General features: G+C 32.9%; 1 protein-coding gene across 9 annotated transcripts in view; it reads right to left on the bottom strand.

Moving 5' to 3' along the window:
- The window catches only part of ERBB4 (erb-b2 receptor tyrosine kinase 4), a 1,195,692-nt gene that overhangs the window by 287,713 nt on the left and 895,544 nt on the right, over nt 1–12,435 (bottom strand). For all 9 annotated transcript variants that reach the window (XM_058300185.2, XM_058300187.2, XM_058300190.2 and 6 more), the window contains exons 13-14: nt 10,889–11,021; nt 6,328–6,421 (exon numbers count right to left, since the gene is read on the bottom strand). In XM_058300185.2, coding sequence (XP_058156168.1) covers nt 6,328–6,421; nt 10,889–11,021 — 227 coding nt within the window. The remainder of the gene's footprint in view (nt 1–6,327; nt 6,422–10,888; nt 11,022–12,435) is intronic.

The raw sequence follows: 12,435 nt of genomic DNA, 5'->3' as shown, positions 1-12,435 counted from the left end.
AATTATACTACTTTGCTGTGCGGGCCAGAACAAAACACACACACACACACACACACAAATAACAAAACAAAAAACTATCCTATGAAACCTAATCCCTATTCAACATGAAAAAATTGCAAATGACAACTTTCTACATTCTACCAAAATAAGAATACTTCACATGCTTCCAATTTTAAAACCTGTTCATGGGTACTTAAGCAGGTAATGTCTTCTCTTAAGCAAAATCATTTACAGTGCAAGTGTGCTCAGTGGCACAATTTATTGTACAGGACAAGAGACATGCTGATGTCTTCTTAAAGAACACAAGAATAAGTAAAACTTAGTATAAGTAATTGAGGAAGTTGTAGTCTTAATTAGGAATTTAGAATTATCTCTCTAAAAATTTATTGTAGTATGAAACAATGTCCAGACAAAATCAGAAAATATAAAAAAATTCAAAATTAAATTCATATTTGAGATTTAAGTAAAATTTTAAAATATAAATTATTTTTCTTCTTGTTTTTTAAACATCTCTTAACTTTGTGATTGTATTAATTATCTTAAAATAAAATTTTTGTTCTAAGCTGACATAACTAAAACCATACTGACAAATCTCAAAAGAAATGAAATATGGTGATTTTCCATCTAATTTCCATTAAAAAAAGATTTAAGGAATATAAATGTTTGTGTGGCAGTTTCATATTATTTATTAATTCCAAAAAGAGATATTATGTTTGTAAACTGGTCTGTTCCTCTGGGCATGATACCCCTTTGATTGTATTAAAGTCAGAGGTTTCACTTTTACTTTACTGAATCAAGATTAGGGCTTTGATTTGATCACGTCATTAGGGCATGCAGGATTGAGTCCCCGCCCCTTGGTTAGCTATATAAACAAACACTTAATCAAGAACACAGAAGTAGATACACAGAGAAAGTACACTATAGCCCCCGGAATAGAGAGGACCCTGATAGTTGGTAGTTGCCCTTGTGAAGAGAACAGAGCAGCTGAGCCAGGAAAGAAACAAGCCCCGGGAAGGGAGACAAGCTCTTTGCCAGCCTATAGCTGAGATTAGAAGAAGCTGGGACCACAGAGCCTTAAGAGAAAAGAGGAAGGCTGAATAGTCACAGATGTGGCCCACCATCTTACTTCAAATGTGGCAACAGGCTTTGGGCGAGGAACTACCTCTTTTGGTACCTTGAATTGGACTCTTTAGACTTTGTAACTGTAAGCTCTAACCCTTAATAAACACCCTTTATAAAAACCAACAGAATTCTGGTATTTTGCATCAGCACCCCTTTGACTGACTAATACAATGCATTTAATGCTTACTTTTCTATCATTGTATTCTCAAAGCATTTAAGAACCTAGTACAGTGAATGAGCTGATAAATACAGTAACAGAAAAGGGAGGTGATGCCAATACTCTTTTTTTTTCTGACTCTAAACTATCTCTAGATTCAATAATCTATATAGGCAACTACAGTATGGGCTAAAATCTGACAGAAACATTATGTATTTTTTCTCAGTAGCATCGGAATTTTTCTCTGGTAGCTACTATAATACACAAAGCTACTAAGATCTAGTTCCCTTCCACTTCCAGGCACCAGGGAAGATTGTACTTCCCTCCTCCTAGAGGTAAGGTATGGCTTGCTTTGGACAATGAAAAGACCTAAGAGAGCTGCCACCATCCTGAAACCCTGTGTTGATGTTCAGGTGTCATAAATTCAAAGCATCTTGGAATGTTAGGCCACTGCAGGGAGGGGAGCTGCCATAGAGAGTTGTCCAGACATGGAGTATACTTTACATGAGAAAAGATTTAAACATTTTCCTGTAAGCTACTGAAATATGTGGGTTATTTATTACAGGAGTACAACCTTTATTAAATTCACATTTACTATAGTTTTATAGAAATGTATTTTAAAAATCATTTTCCTTTTAACTGTTCCCTTCTCTTCTCTAGCCTATATTTTTGATCTCCTGCAATTTTGCCTGATTTCCCTTAATTCTTCCTCCTTCTCACATTTCCTCCCTTTAACTTTCTTCATGTGACTATTCAGGACTAGAGAAGTGGAGAAGAAAGAATCATACTGAAAAAAAATAATAAAGAAGGCCAAGTTCAGACAAACGAGGATATAAAAATAGAGCTCTTGCTTTATTTCAAATCTACTCCCATCAAGGTTATCACTGATTTCTGTCACATTTAAATAAGATAATATCATATCATTTTACAAAGAGCTGTCTTATTCCCAGAAAGCAAAATTTATCTATATTACACTTACCAACATTGCTGCCTGCCAAAAAGTTAAATAAAAGGAGTGTGAAATTTGAGTCAGAACTTCTATCATTGAGTCTTAGCTTTACATCTTACTGACTTGCTAACATTTGGGTAGTCAAAATCTTCTGTTATGGGTATAATTGTTTCACCACATCCCCAAAAAAGATACGTTGAATTCCTAACCCCTAGTACTTCAGACGGTGACCTTATTTGGAGCTAGATCCCTTGTAGAAGAAATGGGTTAAGCTAAGGTCATAATGGAGTAGGGGAGAACTTAATCCTAAATGCCTGGTGTCCTCATAAGGAGGAGAGAAGTGCCACAACACATGAAAGATGATCATCATATGATGAAAGAGGCAGAGCTTGAAGTGCTTCAGCTGCAAGCCAAAGAATGCCAAGGATTGCCTGCCAACCAGCAGAAGCTATTAATAGAAAGAGAAAAGAATGATTCTCCCCTGTAATATTCAGAGGGAACATGGTCCTGCCAATACCTTGATTTTGGACTTCTATCCTCCAGAACTGTGAGAGGATAAATTTGTTTGTTTTTTTTTAAAGGAATTTAGTTTGTGGTAATTAGATGCAGTAGCTCTAGGAAACTAAAGCACCTTCTAATCATTATGAGGTTTGGTTACTTTAGATTTTAAACATAGACAGTGATAATTCAATATGATTTAAGATGTAACAGTGTTTGCCGAACACTAAATTTTTACATAAATATCAAGAATTCCTTAAACATTGCCAGGTCAGAAAAAAGTGATTACAACAGAACAAATCAAAACATCAGAAGTGAGAATTCCAGCTGGCTTTAGATGATTTCTTCATCTATATTATCACAGCATTAGTCTCATAGAGAAGCTTCCAGAACCCCTTGAATATCTTAAGTGATAATGTCTGTTTCTTCGCAAACAAAATCCCTCTGTGTCTAGTTGTAATAACCAATGTGTGGACCCAAAAACAGGCAGGAACCTAGCATGAATTTTAACAGGTTGAAAGCAAGCAACCCTCAAAGAAGGAGCAAAGTTCGGGCCATTCTTTAAGTTCTGATATCCCAGTTTTTCAGATACCATTAGTAAACAGACATTGCATCCTTACTTGCTAAGCACTTTAAGGCTTATTGATCACTTAGGTTTTCTTGATTCTGTGCTCAGTTCTTCTCTAGATGTCTGATCTAGTTTTACTGAACTTTTTATATTTTCAACTTGGCTGCCTTCCCTGATTGCTAGACATGTTAATTCACAGTTTTAGCTGTAGGGGTAGTGATCTTAAATCTCTTTCCCAGAAAGTACTGGCCATTAAAAGCCTATTTTTTCACTCTTTCTTAGTTATCAGATAATTTTGAAAATTGAAAGAACTTTAATTTTTTTATGATCTAAATTTTTAAAAATTGTCTCAAATCTTTTGAAGAACAAAGTGAACATTAAATGAAGGGATAGATAAACAAAAGAAACATACAAATTAAGATAAACTGATAAACCAGTTATTTGCTGGCATAATTTTATCTCACCGAAACCTCCATGAGGAATAGAGTCAAGCACCCTTAGCCTGGATGCCAGAATCATAATTTAATAACTGTACTTTATTGAGCTATTCACTGAACATTTCTGAGGTTCAGTTTTTTCATTGGGTAAAGTAAATAATAGCTAAAATACAACGAAAGAAAATACATAGGATGAATACTAGAGTTCACAAAAAACATTCAATAAATGAGTATGAACATGATCCATGATGATCACATAATAATTTTTACTCTTGATTGGCAGGTAAAATGGTCATTGGACTTCGCTTCATCCCAAAGGAACAGTTATTGAGATTGTCCTTTAATAAAGGTAAGGCTTTCAATAGATATTAAGCTAATATCAAAATCTTATATAAGGGAGCCTCTCTATGAACTACTCTAGAAAAAATATGGCTGCTTAATGACTATACTTGTACTTAATAGCTTAGTTTTCTATTTTTATAATTAGTTGAACCAAACGTATTATTTATAAAGAACCTTTTATTTTCTAAAGAAGAATTAACATTACAAGAAAGATAAAAAAATCATAAGTTGCATTTATTTTTAATATATAGAATTCATTAAATGGGGAAAAGATTAATGTAAAAAAAAAAGTATACAAACCAAGAATGTCACTGTAGTGACTTTTGAGACAGGTCTTTGAACAATGGTTTTTTAAGTCTGTTAATATGAAAAAAAAATGCTGCAATTGGTATGACGATGGAGCCTGGTAAAGTAGGCAGTGAATACTATTTGCTGAATAAATGCACAAAATGTTTCCTATGGGTTTGTTTAGAATGAAAAGAGGTAAAGAGAAAGAAAAGGAAACTATATGTGTGAATAAAAAATAAATTAAACTAGGAAAATAAAAGGGAAAAAAATTCATAGGCAATAATGCAGTGGCACCCATAGTAATTTATAGGGGAAGAAATAGGCAATCTGGGGCATCGTTCATAGTTGTTTTTTTTCCAAAATATTTCTTGAAATCTATGCCCAGTATATGCTATAACTGAATATAGAGACATATGATAATACCCTGTCTTGTTTTGAGGAGATGGGTGAATAATTATTTTAATTACACATTTTAAAGTGACAAACATTCTGAAAAAAACCTTTTAGTTCTATGATTTATAGTCAAGAATGCACCTAAATATGTTAGTTTTTAAAACATAGCTCATATAATTATTTCAATTTGTCATGACATTCTTTACAGAATCCACATTTTCCACACTGCAGATTAATAGCATTTTCCATTATTGTCCTTAGTTGAGAAAGAAAATAGCTGCATATGCCTTTTACATACTTACTTGGAGAGCACTATGTATTAAATTGCCCTTTAGACTTTGGTTCTTCAGGCCAAATAACACCATTTCTTTTTTTCATAGGTCTGATTTTCCAAGCTTAACCATCCTTGTTGTGGTCCTCTGAACTGTCCAAGTTTTCCACATCCTTCTTTAGATGAAGTTCCAGAACAGCTCATTGGGGCCTAATGGAAGTTTGGAGGGCTCAATGATATTTTTTTCTAAGCTAATTAAGTGCTGCATAAGCACTTTGGTAGAAAAAAAAATTCTACTACTTAAATTTCAAATGAATTCTTATGGAGCAATGTTGAGCTCTTAGCTAGACCTAAATATTAGTCCCCAAATAATCTGAGAGATGACTCAATAATATAGATAAACTGGAAATTTTTCTAAAGAAGGATGAACATGGCACTTTGGAATGACAAATCCATACTGATCTCATCATTAAGAAAAAAGTTTGAATGATGGAAACCAAATGAAGGTTTAAAAAATAATCATTTTTTCTTTGAGACTAACTTCATAAATGTCACTGCATTTATGAAGATTTTCCTGATCCCACAGCCTCTCCTTGTCTTCATACAGCTCAATCCCCTCTCTGCATAGTACTTATCACATTGCTTTAGACTGTTGTTCATAAGTACTTGTCTTCCTCCTCCTCTTCAATTGTTCCCCAACTGTTACAATAGTTATAAATGATTAAACACAAATATGAACATTTACGGTTTTCCCCAAATTTAACATAAACTCTCACACTTGCATCTTTGCATGTTTCCTCTTTCCAGATTCTTCTTCTTCAGAGCATAGCCCAAACATCACTTCTCTAAATCCTTTCTTGATGCTCCAACTTCCATCTCAAAGACAAAATTAGCTTTTCTTTCATTTGTGTTCCTATAGCAATGTATACACATTTATAGTTTATCAACTTTTATGCCTAACCTCAATTGAATTACTTATTTATCTCTTTTCTTTTCAACACTGTAAAATCTTCAAGGGCAAATACATATCTCATTTCTTTTCTTTAAATGCATTATCTGGGGGCATAATAAATACCTAATTTCATTAAGTATTTATGAAATTGAATTTTTAAATATATTATCTCTACTACTATACCGTAAGCCTCTTGAGGCCAGAAGAGTAAACATGTTTCCCCAGAGAATGGTATAAATTCCAAATGAATGGATGGACAAAACAAGATAACAATAAAACAATGACATAACAGACATTCATACATGATACTCAGAATAAGCCAACAGAACTACAGATGTCTTCAGGCTTACCGGTCCATGGCATGTGAGGGTGCTGTCTTCCATCTTCTCACACTGAGGGTCACACTCCACACAGATGGAGCCATTCTCAAACTCTCGAAATTCACTGTGAAAACATTGGCTGCATGAGGCAGTGAAAGCAAACAAGCTGTCAACTTAACAAATGAAGTAACATCTGCTAAAAGTCCTATTGGCAGAGTAAATTCTAGAGTTTGTTTCTCTATGTGCCAGCAGCATCAGAAACATTTCCCTGTACATTAAGGAATAACTTCTCCATTAGGAGAAAAGATAAACGGCAGCCAGATGGCACTCCTTGCCTTCCGTGGGGTTCATTGATAGATTCATTCAGGAAACCTCTCTCCTGTGAGATGTATGGTAACAGTCTCCAAAAAAAGAAAAAGTATAACACTTCTCATGATACAGCAGAACCACTTCACCTGTTTAAATAAGGCTGTGGCTGTACTTCTAGCACTGATCTAGGTTTTCAAGGAGTTTGTGCCTTTATAAAATTTTATATCTTGGCTGAAGTTTCATTTTTTAAATTCTGAAAGATTGTCGTTTTTTCTTATTGCCAAGTTACATGAATGTTTCCCATCCTTGGCCTTCAAATCCCAAGACTTTTCAAATTTTTTTTTTTTGGTGAATCTTCAAAACATACTTGGATTTCTTTTCTACTTTTAAAATAACTGTCTTGGAGAATTAGAGAAAATATCTTTTTATAATAAAATTTATTTTTCTTAGATTATTGATCTAATATCACAACATCTTTTCCAGTTTAATTTTTTTGAGGTAATTCTACATGATGTAAATTTTTTTTTTTAAAAACTAGCTAATTTATTGGTAGAATCCTTAAAACTTCTAATTGAAATCTCCTGCAAAAATCGTCGCTTCTCACATTCTATGTGTTCGTAGCTATTTGTACATACTGTTATAAATATATATGTTTTCCAATTAACCTCTACTCCAAAATTTTCATTTCAATAACAGAGTATCAGCCATCTACCATATGTTTAAACAGACCCACTCCCCCTAGTGCACGATTGGGTAAAGACAATTTATAATGTTGTTAAGGAATCATTAACAAAATTTGACTAAATGTTTCTATTTAAACATTTTTTGTGCCTTTGAATCATGACCTACCATTCCAAATTAATAGCATTACAAATATGGCAATTAGAAGTTAGATGATAGGTCCAAACATATTTTTCCTATAGTAAATGATTTCATTTTTTTCATGGAAAATTATCTCATTTGGCTATTATAAATCCATAAGAATACTATAGAAGTATTCAGGATAATCTATATATTCTGTTGGTGGGATAAATATAATATGTCCTCAAAGGAAAAATAATTGTTTAATCTTTCACAATGAATAGCTTACACTTATTGAATAATTATGTATACAACATTTAATTACATGAATCTGGCATATTTAAAATGGGATTGTGGTTTATCATGGAAAAAATTTTAATGGATTTTCTTGTTTAAAAATCTCAATTACATGAAAACAAATTTTGTACATGATTTGTCTATATGAGAAAAACAAAGTACTCAACAGAAGAAAACTTCAGAAAATAAGGATCAGAATGTTTTTGTATTGGGGAGAGGGAGAGAAGGATAGTTAAAACTGAAAAGAGATTAGAAAAAAAATATTGCCTGAATAATGAAATTAGATGACAGTTACAGTAAAACATAGATCATCAGGGAATTACTGGTTCTATATAATAGCTTCTTGAATAACTAAATGGTTGTGGTACTAAATGAAAGTCATAATTTTGTGGTGCTAAAACAGGGAATAATTTCCATCTTCTCCTTCCCAAACTCCGCTTCTAGTCCTCACATAGTAGAGGAGTATATACATATGTCATGAAAAATCAGACACTATAGCTTTCCATAGCAGATCTAGAGTGGAATTTGCAGAGCTTCTCGCTCTCTTCCTCTCTGTTCTAAGAACAGATCTTGCAGTCTTTAATTAATTTTGGCCTTTATCACCACTGTCTCTATTCTGGTTCTCTTTCTTTATTGTCTCTACTGTCTCCTAGTAATTCTACCATGACTTTGCCAGAGTTCCCCTTTCACTTGACTCTTACCTAACAAATCACAATCTATTGAGCATGAGCTTTGTAAAGGGAGATTTTTTTTTTCCATTTGTTTTTGCTATTATAAATTTTCACAGTTTTCTGGTTATATGTGTGCTCCCATAGGAAATCTCTTCTGTTCATGGGAAAATACATTGGAATCAAGTCCTTCCTAATTAAGACCCCAGTACTAACATTAATATTTTTAAGCCTTAAATATCTTAACTTCTCTACAGTTTCTTAAATCTCATCTGTAAAAGGGGAAAATAGTGTTTCATTGAGAGATTGTGATTATTAAATGTAAAAATGTCTGCAAAGAGCTTAGACTGGCAACTTTCTTTGATTTTTCAGTGTTCTTAAAGTTTGAGAAGAGTTTAAACAATTGCCAGATAACAAAAATTTAGATTCCTTTGCATCTCTCACTCTTTTTTTTTTATTGCTTGTACATTATAGTTAACAGTTGCTGAAATATAGTGCCTTATGTGACCTGAATTTGATAGTAATCAGCCAGGAATTGGCTTCTTTTCTTTTTTTTTTTCTTCAAAAAGTCCTCTTTTTAAGGTTTCTTCTGTCCTGGTGGTCAAACTTTTTTTTTGAATATAAATAGGGTTCCTGATTTTGGTAAAAAGTCATATTTGTATTTGATTATTTTCTCAGTTCTGAAGATAACTGTTTTACCTAACCTTTTATTAAAAATCAGCTCAGATTAATAGACGTAGGGAGGAAATAATGACAATAATTGTAGAGGTAGGAACTATGAAAAGAAACTTTTTTATGTTCTCATTTGAAAATCCCAGCTACCCTATGAAACTGACATAATGGTTATTCACATTTTCCATATAAGAAAACCAAATTTGGAAAGATTAGGTTATTTATCCAAGGTTGGACATTTCAACTAGGAAATGATGGAGGTAGGATTTGAATTCTTTCTTCCCCAAAGCCTCTCTTAGCCACCAGGAAATGCTGTAAGAAACTAGCCAGTTCCCAAAGGAGGAAGGTGAGGAATCTCCCAAGAATTGCATCAGACGGTTACAAGATACTTTCCTTTATTGTCTTTCTTTCTTATGCTTAGTATTATCTAGGACCACAATATTATTGGAAAATATATTTTTTAAAATATATTTTTACTAGAGCTGACTTAATTATATAAATGTGGAAAATATTAAACTCCGAAAAACAGTCTAGATATTCTAGATTATATTCAATAATCTCTGAATGTAGCATTCACATTATGGAATTAAAGTCTACTACATTTCATTTTAGTGACACTGATCACTACACAAACAAGCATATTCTGATCTGAGGTGTTTTATGTGTAGAAAATATCATTCTTTCATAATAATATGAACAGGCGCCCATGAATGCAAGTCAAATGAGATAAGTCAGCACATAATTTGTTCTGCATTATCAAATTTACCATGAAAATAGCTGAAGTTTTCATGAAAAAATTAAGTTCTTACTTAAAACTTTTTATACTTGAACTTCTCTTTTTCATTTTTTCCCTAAATTTCATGGAGGGAATTGGTTTTTGTTATTTTTCTAAGGACAGTCATACCAGTATCATCATGGACCATAGATTTGCATCATTCTAGTGTAAAATGCCAAAATACAATGTTATCTGGGTTCCATGAGAACAGTTATTAAAATGTGATTACTTATGAGGCACAAGAAGAAATGAAATATAGAACTTTAAAATTACACTTTACAAAACTGCTGAAAATCCCTTTAGTGAGCAAATTAAGAAAATTTGACTTTTGACTTGGGCCAATACTAGGAAAAATAACCTTATCACACTAATGAAGGACATCTGTGATGCATGAAATGGTAAGTTATGATAGTGATTTTATGAGTGCAGTAAATGCCATACAACTGAGCATATATTTTTATTGGGTACAATATGATTATTATAGAACTAGAGATAATTTAAGGTGCTTGATTTAAAATGATGCTTTTCTCTAGAAGATGGCAGAACACTTTAAGGAATCTCTTCAACTAGAAACCACAAATATTAGTTTTTCTATATGGCTAAGCAGTTGTCAGAGACAGAAAGTAGGTCCTTCCTAATATACAATTAAATAGACACATACAACCTGAATGGAAAAAATAATCAACTGTTATGCAGTAACTCCAAATTAAAATTGATAGGAAACTACAAGAATAAAACATACGAGGGAAGATTGCTTATAACAATCTTCTTTATATGAAAAATAGGGGCATATTTTTCAATTTTGCTTAAGTATATATTGCTATAATTTATTAAGAATTTTCTATTTTGGTACATCTTTTTAAAATGTGAATACTATTCAATATATATATTTGGAATTGTCTTATTTCAAATGGAATTATTTCCCTTTAAAACAATTCTTACACAACAAGAACTCTCTTTAGAAACCTTGGCTAGCATACACATTCTGAAATTTTACCATATTGTTATAACTGACCCAATCTGTATCACAAAGTACATGAAGGAAAGGCAAGATTGTAAGATGCCTTACCCATCATAGAGGTTGCAAGACTCTATACAGGTCCTTCCCCTGCTGAAGCGTCGGCACGACAGGCACTGGTCAGGGCCAGGACCCCAGCAGCCATCATTTGAACAGAGATGGTTGCACACCATCCCTTCTGCAGCTGGAAAACATCAGAATCAAGGTGAAATAAAATGGAAGCCTGTATCAAAATTTATAATTTTCATATAAATTTTCCTAAGTAAAACTACTTCTAAAGGAGGTTGTTTGAAAGAGAGCTGTGCCAGACAACTTTGGTTGCCTAGGCAATCACCATGGCCCAACCTAATCCAACTTCTTCCATACAATAGGGCCCCAGTCATTGTGTTTGCAAAGCAACACTGCATTTTTCACAAGGTCAAACAAATGGCATTTGTTTGTATCACAACTATAGGGAGGAGAGGGATGATGGAAATTAACCTTCCAAGGTAAGGAGGAAACCATGCCATCGCCAAGTCAATGATTTGCTCCAGTAATACACCAAAAATTGTGTTTTCAATCCATAAGAGAGCTACATGAAGCAAAAGAACAAATGCTACCTGTCATAAAATAACAATTTTAAAAAATCAAAAGAGAAATTGAAAGGAATAGAAATAAAATACAAGTTTCTTACAGGCTTCTGCTATAGTCTGATGTTAGTCAAATTTTCAGATGTAGGGAAAAAGTTGAAAGAATATTTAGCAAATTGTAGTGGTGTTTAGTGAGGAGATGTGAGATTAAATTAGTGACCAACTAATCTTAACCAACACAGTTAATCTTATGTATATGTTATGTTGTTAGTATAATGCCAAAGAATTTTTGGGGCCATGACTCTTAAAGTTTACCATGTCTGTTCTCTTTTATGCTATAAACTATGTAATATATCTTTAGGGATGGGATACTAGATCTTGCATAAGAAAGGACATAAAGAGTTCAAATGTTATTCTAGATTTTTAAAAAGTGATCTGAAGCATCTGAAACTTAATTGTTTACAATTTTCATGAGATACAAACTCCCCAAAAGATTTTTTAAAAATTCCTTTTATCTTCCCATTAGTTACTGGCTTTAACAACTTCTTATGGGATATGGGTTGCTATGGCAAAAGTATTGGTAAGGTGGGTTGTGATGGCATTGAATAAATTATTGTAAAGTGAAGAGGGAATAATTTATAAAATATCTGTGAGAATCACCTTCTCTAATCTATGCTTCAAGAGGGAATTGCCTGTATCTGTTTGCTTACTAGTTGCACAACAATGAAGCAAAATACCCTAATTCATATATTCTTTCTTCTATATCCTTGGGCCTTATGGAGCAGCCACTGCTAAACTGTGTAAAGTTTTCCTCTCATGGAAGACTTAGACTCTACAAAAATTTATTTCACTGTCTTTATAACTGCCTAATTGAATAATCTCTTCCAGCATTGTTGAAGAGAGGAAACTGGAGTATGTGTGTATGTGTGTGTGTGTTTGTGATTTTAGTGTTTTATTGAGGCATAAAAGTCATATGATATGATATTTAAAGTGTAAAATTTGGTAAGTTTTGACATATGTATGCATCCA

Source organism: Dasypus novemcinctus, chromosome 7 (assembly GCF_030445035.2).
Source record: "Dasypus novemcinctus isolate mDasNov1 chromosome 7, mDasNov1.1.hap2, whole genome shotgun sequence".
In the NCBI taxonomy this organism is placed as follows: domain Eukaryota; kingdom Metazoa; phylum Chordata; class Mammalia; order Cingulata; family Dasypodidae; genus Dasypus; species Dasypus novemcinctus.
Note: the sequence above shows the minus strand (reverse complement) of the source record. Positions and strands in the feature narration are given on the sequence as shown.